The sequence below is a fragment of the Gopherus flavomarginatus genome, chromosome 16, assembly GCF_025201925.1.
Source record: "Gopherus flavomarginatus isolate rGopFla2 chromosome 16, rGopFla2.mat.asm, whole genome shotgun sequence".
In the NCBI taxonomy this organism is placed as follows: Eukaryota; Metazoa; Chordata; order Testudines; family Testudinidae; genus Gopherus; species Gopherus flavomarginatus.
In genome coordinates, this window is record NC_066632.1 from 21408723 (window position 1) to 21423265 (window position 14543).

The window sequence follows — 14543 nt, forward strand, 5'->3', positions numbered from 1 at the left end:
CCACTCACTTCACACAGGCTGCTAAACAGGGAACAGTTTTTAGCCGGCACCAATCTGGGCCAGATTTGATCAAGCCCTCTAGGGAAGGGAAAAGCTCCACATCTCATCATTCCTTTCAGATATGCTATTACTTTACACCCCTAAGCCATCTTTAGCTCCCATTAAAATGAAAACTTCTCCCACATACCCTCCACGTCTTGTTTTGTTGCACCACTAGAGTACTTTCCATATAGTTCCTAAAAATAACACTCTCCACCCTCTCAGTGCTACTGAGGTGTTTTTACATGGTCAGAAATTTTAAAATCTAAACAAAAAGGGTGTATTTTTTTATGAACTAATTTTAGCTGCATTCTGGTTCCATTTCTGTTCTTGGCTCCAGTGATGCATGTCTACTTTCTACAGCCAAGAGCGTAACTCGGAGAGAGAGGCTGGAAGCAGCATGAACAGTCAGCACACGTTCACACAGTAAACCCCCTGAAGAGATAACATTTTCTTTATTATAGCTTTTTAAAATCCAGCTATAAAAATATCAATGGGTGGATGGAACTATTATTTCTAGAATTTGAGGTGGTGGGGGTTACTTTATTTACTCTTATTTTTTATTAATAAGAATAGCTTCACTTGTAGCATAATAGGACAGAGTGCTTTGTTATCCTTGGCTATAATCTGTGATAAACTACCCTTGCCATCAGCCATGTAGTTTACCCACTAGGGAGCCAGATTATTGCCTTGTAAAATGGAGCACCACTCCTATAATCCCTTAATTAATTAAATGACAAATTTTAGTTCTCTCCTATTGAAAATATAACTTGTATGTAGAGCAGACGCGATTTATCTAACTGCTTCTGGGTAGCACGTTTTTCTGTAGAACGTTACACTGTGTGTGTGTACATGCTTTATTTTCGTCATTGATTTTTAATATAGTATACAAACCGTTGGATTAATACTTCGCTTTTCTCTAGTACCTTCCATCTGAGGATACAGGAGTGTTTTTGCAGATGTTTTATTTCTCACAGTCCTACTGTGAGACATGTAGGTACAGTCGCCAATTCCAGATGGGGGTTTGGGGTGGATACGGAGGGTATGTTTACACTGCAGTTGGGAGAGTTCTTCCCAGTGCGGGTAGACAGACGTGCACTAGCACGGGAAGGCAGCTTGAGATAGCCAGGGGGTCCAGGCAGGTTTGTACTCATGTGGCTAGCCCGAGTGACAGCCTGTGCTATCCCTGGCTACACTGCTATTTTCAGTGCACTTATTTGAGCAGAGCTACCGTGTCTGTCTACCCATGCCCAACCTGCAGTGTAGACATACCCTAAGATGGAGAGAGCAGAAATGCCAGGCCATGAAAGAACCAGGAATGGAACCCTGGAGTGCTGACTGCATATCCCTTATCCTGACCATGAGACTCGGCTGTCATGACTCCTCTTTTAACTACTAGACAAAATTTCCTCTTTGCAAATGCAAAAATTACTGCGTCATGTTAATTAAGCATTTAACTCAGACTGGATGAATTCCTTCTTCTGTATATGTAATCTAGGGGCACAGAAACCCCCTTCTTCCTCATATCAGCAGTCTTACGCTCTTTAAAGGAATGTAATTGTCTGCTCCTGATATTTGAATTTTTTAAGTTATTTAACAATTTCCATCCCTCTTTCCTTTCTCCTCAGCTTTGCCCAGCTATATGAAATATGGGAGACGACAGGCCGTTTGTGTGCAATGCCCCTGGCTGTGGACAGGTACTTTTACGGTATACTTTATTGTGAATGTGTTGTTGTGAATCAAAGTGTCTGTTTTTATCACTGAGGCAAAGAGTTTAAAGCCAGCATTTTACATGATCACTGGAGGTAATCAGATCAGAGGATTTGCAGTGTGTAAATCCAAGTTATGAGCAAGTGCAGGCACTACAAAGTAATGAAATCTGCCTTGCTTTGTGCCATATTGTTATTCTGCTGGTGTCTTTCATAAGACCCACACAGCCCAGAAAAAACACGCTGATCTCCAGTTAATGTTTTCTGATAGTGTTACATACGTTCATTCAAGGCTATTTAACCAAAGGACAGATATTCCTTCTCTGTCAGGATGAGTTAGCTGTGATAGCATATTCTGTAAGGCAGCTAAGAATGTGACAGTTGATGGTTTGCTGCTATGTGAACCCCAAACTGCTAGATTCTATTTTGAGCTCCCCCCCAAAAAAAAAATCCTCCATAGGTTACCTGCTGGTGTTAGTTGCAGCTTTGCAAAACTTTTTTTTTTTTTTTTTTTTTTTGCTCACTCGCCTGGGTTGAGTGGTTGGGGTGTGTGTGTGTTTGTTTTATGAGTGAGTAAAGTACGTCTTTTCATGTGATAAAGAACAGGTGAGTAGACTTTTGTGCCTGAGCTCGTAAATATCCATGACAATCCCACCCCCACCCCCTTAGTGCTTCCCTGAAGTCTAACTTAATGCAAAACAAACCTCTAAGAACAGACAGTGTCGCTTTCCCTTCATTAAAACATTAAAGCCTCGTGATCCTTTGTAGTGCTGGTTGCCATACTATCTAGGCAACTTTCAGTTTTCCTTTAAAAACCAAAACATATGAACTATTGAGCCATTCCAGAGGGGACTTGGTAAAATCCAACAAAAATTCCTTACCGCAGTTACTGTTGGCTAATGAATTAAAAGCCTATGTGTTATGGTGCAGAAATTTCAGAAGGGGGGAACAGGCATGCCCCTAAATGGTTTGTGGCTTTTAACCAGATCTTCAGTGATTCATATCCACTTTGTTACCTAATGGTCACCGTCAGGGAAATGGGTTGCCAAACTATTATAATTGACACACTTAAGAGCCATAACAAATTCCCTGGATGAATCCCCACAGCATAATTTACGTTTAAAAAAAAAAAATTAATGCCTCTTCGGGTGTTTCATGATGAACATTAAAAGGCATAATTCTTTACCCTTGAGGCATGTGCTTTAAGACAACATGATGATGATTTGGTACAGCTACTTTGTATAGTGGAAAAATCTAATCCACTAACCAACTACTTTTGGCTTTTTGAAAAAATATGCAATTGCTGAGTCTCTCTTTTGCTGAAGAACATGTATAGTATCAGTCTAATCGAATGCATTTTTTTTATCCTGCCTTTATGTGGACTTGATTTTGTAACTTGTTTGATCTTTCCTTTTGTTCCTGAAATTGTGCAAATCGTCATAAATTGTATCTGATCACTGACATGAAGACTTCAGTTATATAACTCTAAAATCAGATTTGTAAGCAACTGAGGCAACCTAAAACTTTTATTTAAATAATTTGTAAAAAACCCGCCCAAATGAGCTATAAGGGTGGCTGCTTTTTTTTCTTCTTTCATTGTTCAAGGAGAATCCTCCTCCTCCTTGTGTGTAATTCTGTCAGTTCTTGATTTTTAATGTTGAAATATTAACTTTACACCAATATTATTTATTTATTATTACAGCAGTGCCTAAGGGCCAATCAAGAATGCAGCCCCATTGCACTGGCTGCTGTACAGACACAGTAGTAGACAGCCCCTGCGCGACAGACAGATGCATACACTATAAGCCTAGAAGGGACCACTGTGATCATGTTGTCTGACCATGTGTATAACACAAGCCATAGGACTTCTCTGAATTTAATTCTGTTTGAACTAGAGAATATCTTTTAGAAAAACATCCAATCTTGACTGAAAAATTTCCAGTGATGATAAATCCACCATAGCCTTTTGTAAGTTGTTCCAATGGTTAATTACCCTCGTTATTAAAAATGTGCTCCTTATGTCTAGTTTAAACTTGTCCATTTCAACTTCTAGCCATTGGCTCTCGTTTATATATTTCTCAGCTAGATTAAAGAGCCCTTTTTTTTTCTTGCTGTTCCCAATGTAGATGCATCTAGACTCTGACCAAGTCATCTTTGTGTTAAGCTAAATAGATCGAGTTCATGACTCTTTCTTTCACTGTATGGCATGTTTTCCAATCCTTTAATTATTTTCAGTTGTGCACTTTACCCTGAAGGTTTTAAAGCCTTTTACAAACTCTAAGCATGGCGTTCACCACTAAAATGCAGCCATCTCTGCAGTGGAATGCAGCTATTCAATAACACAGAGAAACCGTAGACAACAGTCTGGGACCGGATGTGGAGGTCAATATCCAACTTTGAATGCATTTAGGGAGGCAGAATGTCAGCTGAAGTTAATTTCGCCATTGACAACCTTTTTTTGTCACTGCAAACAAGGAAATACAGAGTCAGCAGGCTTCTACTTCCCCAGGTGTATGTAAGCGTGGTTGGTAGCTTTTAATAACTTGATTTTTATAGTAGAAACTGGGGGACCATCCCTTTTAGGGAGATTGTTTACACTGGTCAAATTCTGATGGCATGTGCTGCCATTTCTGGCGCCAGACCCTGACCTTTGACAGGGGTTTCTTCAGGTAAACATGTGCTCAAATATAGAGGGTCAATTCAACTGTGGCTTCCATTATAATTGCACCCACTTATTCCATGGGTGAATTTGTCCCCAAGTTGCCTAAGAATTGGGACCACTGTTCCCAAATGTAGTTGGCCTAAATCTTTGTATAGGCAGCTAGGTAAATGGCCCAGCCTTTCAAAGATCCTGAGCACCTACAACTCCTGATGTAATCAGTGGGAGCTGTAGGGGGAAAGCACCATTTGAAAATCAGGCTACTTTTTATTTTGATGCCCAACTTTAAGTTTGAAAACATGGGTCCAAGATTCTATTAATATGATATTGCTTACATTATTGCACTAACTAGACCTTTTCCAAGGAAATAGAGACAATTCCTGCCCCCAAAGAACTTGCAACTCAAAATATTGACACTAATAACTACATTCAATATCCTATATGAAATAAGTCTCAGTCCGGCTCCCAATAGAAAGGTTATAGAAGTTACCATCACAGTATGACCGTGCCTGTCCCTTTATTGCCAGTTTCAGCAGAGGCCAAGGATTGGATGGATGAATGTAGGGGAGGGCTCTTCTCTCCACTCTGGAGGACTGTCCCTTCAGGTCAGGGGTGAGGGACATTGGAAGATGAAGCTTTTCTTGCCGCAGTGCATACTTTCTAAACATCAGTCTGCAGGGCTGTCGATCAGGCACCTGTCAGAGACCCTGATGTACTTACCTGCAGTGTGCCAGGTTACAGCCTCTTTTTCTGGCTCCTCCAGAGCCCCCCCAGCTGCACTTTACCCCCACATCTTTTCCTATGTACACACCCCATCTGTGATCCCCAAAAGCCATGAGTTTGCCTCATCACCCCCCCGAACATTGTGCAAAACTCTCTCTGTCAGACCAGAGAGGGGAAGCTTGAGGGAGCCTCAGTGATTGTGGGGCCCCTATATGTGACTATCTTGCATAGCTGGTCGGAGTTCCTTTGGGTAGTGTCCTTTGACTCCTTGAACTTCTTTGCAGGGCGGTAGGTGCTGCCAGGAGTTCTCTGTTCACGTGTCCCATTCTTTTCCCTTGTTTTAAATCTTAGAATCATGCTCCCATTCTTGGGTTGTGTGTGTAGGTTTTGTTTTGTTTTGTTTTGTTTGTGGTGCGGTGGGGTTTTTTTATTATTTTTTTGTCCCATGGAATCAGTTGATCTTTCGTTCTTTGACCCATTCCTCAACTGAGGCTGTGAGGGTGATGAGATAGCAAGCATAAAAAATTGGAGCATTTGGGGGTAGTATAGTTGCATATATAAGACAAAGCCCCTAATACTGGGATGTCTGATCAACCTGGGGTGGGCCCTTAGCTGCAGGTGGGCTCTGCCCACCATTCAGGAATAGCAAATAAGCTGACACCATTCACCTCCACCTATCTATTTATCTATCTCACACACACGCACGTTTCCTGGTTTTATTTGCAATTCAGAACTCATTTATGCTCTTCAGTGAGCCACCGTTTGGAAACACTGCATTAAAGAGCATGTGAGCCCAGGAGAAGAGGGAAAAGGAGAAAGCAGAACAATTCAAATAGCTCTGAAAAGCAGACTTGGAACAACTGTTATGAAGCCAGTCACACACACATTTTTGCTAAAGGGAGAAGTCCATGACTTCCTTATATGAGTTGTCAGTTGGCTCTTCTTTTCCTATGTGGTTGTGGCCAGCGTCTCGCTTTACTTCCTTTCTTGCTAGTTTTCCCTTCCCCTCCACTGGTTCTGTATAGAAATTAGAAAAATGCTGTGATAAGGGAAGGTGAGGGGGAGTGGATACCTAAAATAGATTAGAAGATCTTTCTATACTCACCATATAATCAAAACTAGTGAGCTTGCAGTGGGTATGTAAACATGTTTTGGTTGCTAGGTCTTTAATGGCTGCTATTTTTGGATTCTGTACATGATTACTTCCCAACAGTGAGTCTGATGTGACCCAGCTGAGTTCTAAATGTGCTGCATATACGTTTTAAAAAAGATTCTGCTGAAGGTCGTTTATCTGGTGTGGTGTGCAGTTTGTTTTATTTATTTATTTATTTATTTATTTATTTTAAGAGGACAGATTACTCTCTCTCTCTCCACCCCACCCCCCACTTACTCCCTCCCTCATTGTTCAACAGCTCCTCTTTTTGGCAAACAAGAATGTGTCCCTTGGCTGCAACACTCTCTCTGAAGGAAATAAAGAAAATAAAGAAGCATGTTAGTTTCTGTATTGGTTATAGTAGATGCAAAACTGTGCCTTGAGTAAGGCTTTTGTTGTATGTAATGTGAAACAGATCCAAAAGGTCCTGTTGGGGAAGGTGTCATGCTGTAGCTAATGATTATTAAAATAGTCTTCTAATCCTGTTTAAAATACACTCTCTGTGATTAACTACACCCTTTGGAACTAAATGTTAGCAATAAACTTTAATGTTGTCATTACAATGGAGAGGTATTAACTAAAAATGTATAATGATACAGCACTGACTCCCTAATAAAAGGTAGGATTTTACCAGGTTTAAGCATCTTAGGCATCTAGGACAAAGGTCTGAGAGGAAGGCATGGATTCTGTTCAGAATTCTGCCACTGATTTACTGTGACCTGAGGCAAGTCACTTAGTTTCTGTGCCTGTTTTCCCCTTATGTAAAAATACTTAGCTACCTCTTAAAAGCACTTCCAAGATTCGGGATTGAAAGTGGAATTGAATCATTGACTGACTGGTGTGAAATGGTGTGTGTGTGTGTGTGTGTGTGTGTGTGTGTGTGTGTGTGTGAGAGAGATAATGGAATATACTTCCCTCTAATTCCACCTGCTTTATAATGCTATCTGTGAGGGTTGCACATTTTTTTTCGATTTTTTTTTTTAATGAAGTTTTCTTATGGAAAGAACGTCATTATTAATATGCTTCATCCATAACAGTTGCCTAAACTAGAGAGCTGTTTTAATGGAGATGCAATCATGTTGAATATAATCTACAAGGAAGAGGACTTCGGCCAGTTACCACCCCCAAAAAAACAGAACATTTCATTTTTAAGTGACACATCACTTACAGAATCTCATCACATAACTTTTATACAAGCCATTTCCTCAAACAATCATTTGGGTCTTAAACCCACCCTTAATTTAAGAATTTATTCCTTTCGAAGCCCATTTCATTGAGGTGATGTCCCTGGAAAGTCCAAGAAACTAGAAGCCCAGAACTTTCATGAGGGCAGGAAAATGATTTTTCTTCTTTGTGGCTTATTGTATCCTCTTATCTTGTCATATAATAGAAATAATGTTTATGGCATTGAAGCTGCAGCATCGCTTGGCATTTAACCATCCTCCAAAGCAGTTTATTGCTTTGTATACTCTGCCGCTATGACCATTATCCCTTAAATCTCTATTGCTTTGTAATATACGAGGCAACAAATGGTGTCTGTGATTGGCTAAATGTGGAACTGAAGCTAAGGTGTGTTTTATCGCCTGTATAATACAAATGAATATAGATTATTCCTGTTGTACAAGCTCTGATAGTAAAGAGAAAAAAGGTTCTCTTCTCTCTCTCTCTCTCTCTCTCTTTCTCTCTCTCTGAGGCTTTCCAGTGGCCAGTTGTCCCCTCCATGCTTCAGAATTTCCACTGGCATAGAATATGTGGAGTGCTAAAGCCTTGCCTGCCCTGGCAGTTGTGCCACCACGACAGCCACTGGTATAAGCCATCTCTGTAGACAGCGTAAACTACTGTCTGTACCGGCACAGCTTATCCCAATTCTGAGTAGGGGGCGAACTGCCCTAATGCAAAGAACGGTTTTGCCTGCCTACAGTAGGGTTTGTACTGGTGCGGGTACATCAGTGGCTGGAAATTCCCAGTGTAGGGAAATCTTAAGATGAACTATACAGGAAAAAAACTCCATTGTGAAGCAGTTAGGGCTGCTGTACACAGGATCATGTAGGAAGAGAGTAAATACTAGTAGATGGCTTAATTTTCCAGTGCTGGGATTGTGTTAGGTATTGTGGTGGTGGGGGGGAAGCCTGAACAATGAAGTGTTTTGCATATTAATTTCCTCTGTTTGTTTTTTTACTTTAGTATTTAACTGGGGGTCTGGGGGCAGACCTGTGGTAGTAGAGTGCAGTCAGAGAATATCTTCTCCATCGGCAGCAGTGGATAGAATAAAATCTGAGAGAAATGCTCCTCATGGTGAAGATTGTATGTGCCTGGGCTCATCAATAAGGCTTCTGTGCAACTGGCCCCAATCCGTTAATCAAGCATGTGTGCACAGCGCACAGCAGCATTCAATTACAGGTTGAACCTCTTGTCTGGCACCCTCAGGACCTGACCTTTGCCAAACCAGAGAATCTGCTGAACCATGGGAGGTCAACACAGTATTGTAGTGAGCACAGGGCCGGCTTCAGGCACCAGTGGAGGAAGCAGGTGCTTGGGGCGCCCAATGGAAAGGAGCGGCACGTCCGGGTCTTCGGCAGCGGGTCTCTCAGTCCCTCTCTTCCTCTTTGAGCTGCTGCTGAAGTGTCGCCGAAGAGGGAGCAAAGGACCCACCGCTGAATTGCTGCCAAAGAATGGAGCGGCACAATTGAGCTGCTGCCAAAGTGCCGCCAATCGGCTTTATCTCCTCTCCTCCCCAGCCCCCTGCTTCACCGCTTGGGATGGCAAAAAAGCTGGAGCCGGCCCTGAGTGAGCGGGTCTCTTTTTATTTTTGTCTTGCCGAGGTGAATAAACAGAACAGCGTACCACTGTGCCCTTTTCCAGTTTCTATTTCTACAACAATTCCACCTTTTTCTGTATCGATATTGACACATACTTACACTTAGCAGCATTACCAACACTTCCATGGCTTGCTCGTCTCTTAGATGACATATTTAGGGGAAAAGTAGAGCTAAATACACAGAACGCTGAGAGCCAGGACTGGTGACTGTAAACAAACTTTGCCGGACTGCAGAAACTTGGCCCCACCCCCAATAAGCGGACCTCCAGCTAACTAAAATCATGATGGACCACAGATGTTGCTGGACCAGAGAGTTCTGGACTAGAGAGGTTCAACCTGTTAAACATTAAAAATATCCTTGAATTTTTTTTATTTTTTAAACAGTTTCCCATTATACCAGTTCTCCTCAGGGTCCCCCTCTCTACAAGGTTTTGTGTAGGCTGGTAATTTTAAGAAGATAAAGCAAAAGAAAATTCTAAGGACATAAAAACTAACTCTGTGTGACTCTTCACACCACATGTCCACCTACTTTTATTGAAAACAGGAATTTACACCCATTTATAACCCAGCCCTAACAGTGGAATCATTACCATGCATCTGTGTAACAGAACAGGACTGGAGTTTAAAATAAGAGACACTGATCAAGGAGAGTGGCTTATGTGGAGAGGAGACTGAGGCTTTGTCTGCACTACAAGGTTTTGTTGACGTAAATTAAGCTGACAGTCAAAAACTGAGATGTGCATGTTCACACAACGCTCCTTCTGTCGGCAGAGCATGTCCAGAATTGGTGCTCTAGCACTGACAGAGAGCAGTGCACTGTGGGTAGATATCAGCTCTGCTACTCGCCACCTTCTGCAGCTAGGAGTTGTAGGAAGGCAGAGTGGATCGCAGTGCATCATGGGTACAGGTTCTATGGAGTTTTTTCCATCCCAGCATTCCATGGGTTTCTGACACCGTTTTGTGGCATTTTTCAACGGTCACTGTTTTTACTGTGTGCCTGACATTTCTGTCTGAAAGGATAGATCCCACGCTGCTCTCTACTGTTATTGTCATGAATGGTCAGGCAGTATAACATGAGCACCCAATCTGAACAGGAATCAGAATTGCTTGACTTGCTGTGTGCCATGGGAAGAAACAACACCAGATTACTTTTAGCATTCATGGAGCAGCTGAACACAGTGGACTGTCACTTCTGGTCTTGGGGAAACGAGCACTGAGTGTAGGATCACATTGTTATGCAGGTCTGGTATGATAAGCAGTGGCTGCAGGACTTTCAAATGTGGAAAGCCACAATCCTGGAACAGTGTGCGGAGCTTGCCCCAGCACTGTGGAGCAAGGATGCCAAAATGAGAGCTGCCCGATCAATGGAGAAGTGCAGAGCAATTACTATTTGGAAGCTGGCGACTCTAGCCTGCTACCAGTCGGTTGTGAATCAGTTTGGAGTCAGGAAGTTGACCACTGGGGCTGCGGTAATTCAAATGTGCAGAGCCATTAATTGCATCCTGCTACCAAGGACTATGACTCTTTTTGCAATTTGCGTGAAATATTGGATGGCTTTGTGGCAATGGGATTCCCTAACTATGGCAGGGCGATAGATGGTATGCATATTCCATTTTTGGACCTGGACCATCTTGCAACAGAGTACATCAAGAGAAAGGGGTATTTCTCTATGGTATTGTAGCTGCTTGTGGATCACCCTGCGCATTTAATTGACATCAATTCAGGGTGGTCCAGGAAGGTGCATAACGCATGCCTCTTCAGAAACAATGGCCTATACAGAAAGCTCCTAGCAGGGACTTTCTTACTTGACCAGAAGATTCCAGTGGGGGGGATGCTGAAATGCCCGTAGTGATCCTGGGAGACCCAGTGTACCACTTGCTTTAGTGGCTCATGGAAGCCTTACACAAGAAATCTGGACAGCAGCAAGGAGCCCTTCAACAATAGGCTGAGCAGGTGCAGAATGGCTGTAGAATGTGCCTTTGGCAGATTAAAAGCGCGCTGGCGTTGCTTTTATGGCAGGTTAGCCCAAAAGAGGAAAATATTCCCGTGGTCATAGCAGCATGCTGCACACTCCATAATACTTGTGAGGCTAAGGGCTGGTCTACACTGGGGGTGGGTGTGTTGATGTACAGATATGCAACTTCAGCTAAGGGAATAGCATAGTTGCAGTCGATCTTATTTCGACATACCTCCTGTCCTCACGGCACGGGATTGACGGCCGCAGCTCCCCCGTTGACTCCACCAGAGCGAGAGGTGGAAGTGGATTTCTGGAGTCAACAGGAGTGCATTTGGGGATGGAGTCATCTCATCTAGACAAGATGCAATAAATCGATCTCTGATAGATTGATCGCTACCCGCCTATCCAGTGGGTAGTTTGGATGTATCCTAAGGATGAAAAGCTTCCCCCAGGGTGGAGCATGGTGGCGGATCGCCTGGCTGCTGAATTTGACCAGCCGGATACCAGGGCTAATAAAGGGACACAGTGGGAGGCTATTCGAATCAGGGAGGCTTTGAGGCACCATTTTGACAATGAGCCCCAGTAATGTGTTTTTTCTATACAGCACTCTGCCATGCTTTGTTAACTTGCTGCCTTGCATAAAAATTTGTGGTGATTCCTGAAAGGGACTTGTAGTCAGCAAATGATCAAATTGACAGTGTGTATTACTACCAGCAGCAACAACCACATGTACGAGACCAGAAAAGACTGCTTATCTTTCAAAGAGTTTGTTTTATTAAATACCAATTAACAACACATCCTGCACAAGTGATTGCTGATTGGCATGGGAATGTTTCCTAGAATGGGGAAAGGAACAAAGCAGCACTTCCAAGGAATCTTCAGCAGAGGATTGGCAAGTACCACCAGGAAAGTTTTTTCCTAGAGATCTCTCAGTTTGCATTAACACTGTTCTGCCACACTGTTGAGCTGCACAGAGGAATGTGAAGCACATGTCCAAGACTAGCTGTGTTTGCATTTCTATCCCTTCACCCTGTTCTAGAATATACAAAGCAAAGGACAGCTCTGTCTCATAACATAAGAATGGCCCTACTGGGTCAGACCGTGGGTCCATCTAGTTCAGAATCCTGTCTTCTGACAGTGGTCAGTGCCAGGTGCCCCAGAGGGAATGAACAGAACAGGTAATCATCAAGTGATCCATCCCCTGTCACTCATTCCCAGCTTCTGGCGAACAAAGGCTAGGAACACCATTCCTGTCCATCCTGGCTAATAGCCATTGATGGACCTATCCTCTATGAATTTATTTAGTTCTTTTTTGAACCCAGTTATAGTCTTGGCCATCACAACATCCTCTGGCAATGAGTTCTACAGGTTGACTGTGCGTTATGCGAAGAAATACTTCCTTTTATTTGTTTTTAACCTGCTGCCTATTAATTTCACTTGGTGACCCCTAGTTCTTGTGTTAGTTCATATAACTGAGCAGCATCAACTCAGAAAAGATCACTTATCAGAGCTCTCCTCTTCCATATCATGCATGCTAGAGACTGACTGCTGGGACTGGCTAGACCAGGGGTGGGCAATAATTTTCACAGGGGAGCCACTCCGTGAATTTTGGTAAGTCGTCATGAGCTGCACATTTCTACTGTATTAAGGAAGGGAGTTTGGCTGCAGGAGAGGGCACAGGGACTGGGATGGAGTTTGGGTGCAGGAGGGATCTCTGGGCTGGTGTGAGTGTTGGGGTGCAGGTGAAGGGTGTGGGCTCTGGGAGGGAGTTTGAGTGTAGGAGGAGGTTCTGGCCTGGGGCAGGAGGTTGGGGTGCGGGAGGGGGTGTGAGGTGCAGATTCTGGCTGAGAGGTGCTTACCACAGGTGGCTTCTGGCCGGTGGCTCAGGCAGGTTGCCTGCTTGCTGTGGCCCCACACTACTCCTGGAAGTGGCTGTGGCCAGCTGCTACTGGCACGTCTCTGCGTGTCCCTTGGGAGGAGGGGGGCAGCGAGTCTCTGTGTGATGCCCACACCTACAAGCATCGCCCCCGCAGCTCCTGTTGGCTGGTTTCTGGCCAAAGGGGAACTGTGAGGATGATGCTGGGGGCGGAGGTAGTGTGCAGAGTCATGCTGGAAGTGGCGTGGGGCCACAGCAGGCACACAGCCTGCCTGAGCACCCTGCTGCGCTGTGGGACTTCTAGCGGCCCAGAAATTGCGAGGGGGCAGCCCAAGATCCTGGCGGGCCAGACAGAAATGTTAGATGGGCTGGATCCGGCCCGTTGGCTAGACCCCTATGGATTGGAGAAGAAGTCTGGACTCACAGTGCCACCGGACAACCCTGCCGTGTCCACCACATAATCCTCCAACTCGACCTATTCATCCACGACTTGGTCCTCAGGGTTGAGTCCATTGTCTCCAGCCCTGCTGAAGTATCAATGAGGCTCTTGGCAGTGGAGGTGAGGTCACTGCCAAGGATGGCCTCCAGGTCTTTATAAAAGTGGCAGGCCTTCAGCACAGCACCAAAGCGATGGTTTGTCTCCCTTACGTTCTGGCATGTCTGCCTCAACTCCTTTATCTTGGTATGGCTCTGATATGTGTCCCGTTCATAGCCCTTATCCAACAAGTCACAGGAAATCTGACCATAGGTATTAAAGTTCCTATGGCTGGAATGGAACTGGGACTGCACAGCCTCCTCTTCCCACAGTGCCAGCAGATCCAACAACTCAGGTGTGCTCCAAGTGGGAGAGCGTTTGCTGTGTGGAGCTGCCATAATCAGCTGGGAAGATGAAATGTGAGCTGTCCATGCCAAGAAGACAGGAAGTGGGATTTAAAAAAAATCCCAGGCCTTTAAAGGGGGAGGGACGGATGCCTGTGTACCTGGGTGCAGGGCAGCAGAGTTCAAACTGCTGACCAGAGTAGTCAAGATGAGCATTGTGGGACTCCTCCTGGAGGCCAGTTATAGAGACGTAAGCAAGCACGGTGTCTACACTCACACTTTGTCGATTATAACTTTGCCGCAAAAAGCTCTAAGCCTCTCATGGAGGTGGTTTTATTTTGTCGGCAGAAGGAGCATTGCAGTGTGCAGACCTCCCGTTTGTTTGTTTTTTCCAAGGGAAGCTGACTTTTGTTGACAAAACTGTGTGATGTAGACAATGTCAATAAGCCTGTTGGACTAAAATCTTTTTTGGCTGACAGTCCCCTTGTCAGATAAATATTGAATAAAATTCTGGATATAAATGGTCAAACTTGAACAACACCTACGACAATGTAGAGGCAAAATTTCATTCCATTTTCAAGCTTTCATTCTTTGCCTGGGTTTTGTTGCCCAGTGCATGTATATGGTATGCTTGATCATGAGCTCTCCTTGTATTGTTGCTGCACCTAAATGACTTAAAGATCTGAACCATAAATTGTAATTTCGTTGCTATTAAATTCTTCAAGGAAGTATCTAAGGATACCTTGAAAGATTCCTAGCAGGATAAACTTGGTCTTCCTCCTACCTCATT

At 43.8% G+C, this 14543-nt stretch overlaps 1 protein-coding gene across 7 annotated transcripts in view; it reads left to right on the forward strand.

The window, feature by feature from the left end:
- Window positions 1-14543, forward strand: part of LOC127035685 (cyclic AMP-dependent transcription factor ATF-7) — a 113975-nt gene that overhangs the window by 32305 nt on the left and 67127 nt on the right. For 6 of the 7 annotated variants that reach the window (XR_007769900.1, XM_050925915.1, XM_050925916.1 and 3 more), the window contains one exon: window positions 1668-1736. Coding sequence is in view for 6 of the 7 variants with exons in the window: in XM_050925915.1 (XP_050781872.1) it covers window positions 1689-1736 (48 nt within the window). In the remaining variant the exon portion in view is untranslated. Of the gene's footprint in view, window positions 1-965; window positions 1033-1667; window positions 1737-14543 lie in introns of those variants that run through there. The other variant, XM_050925919.1, reaches the window with a different exon arrangement.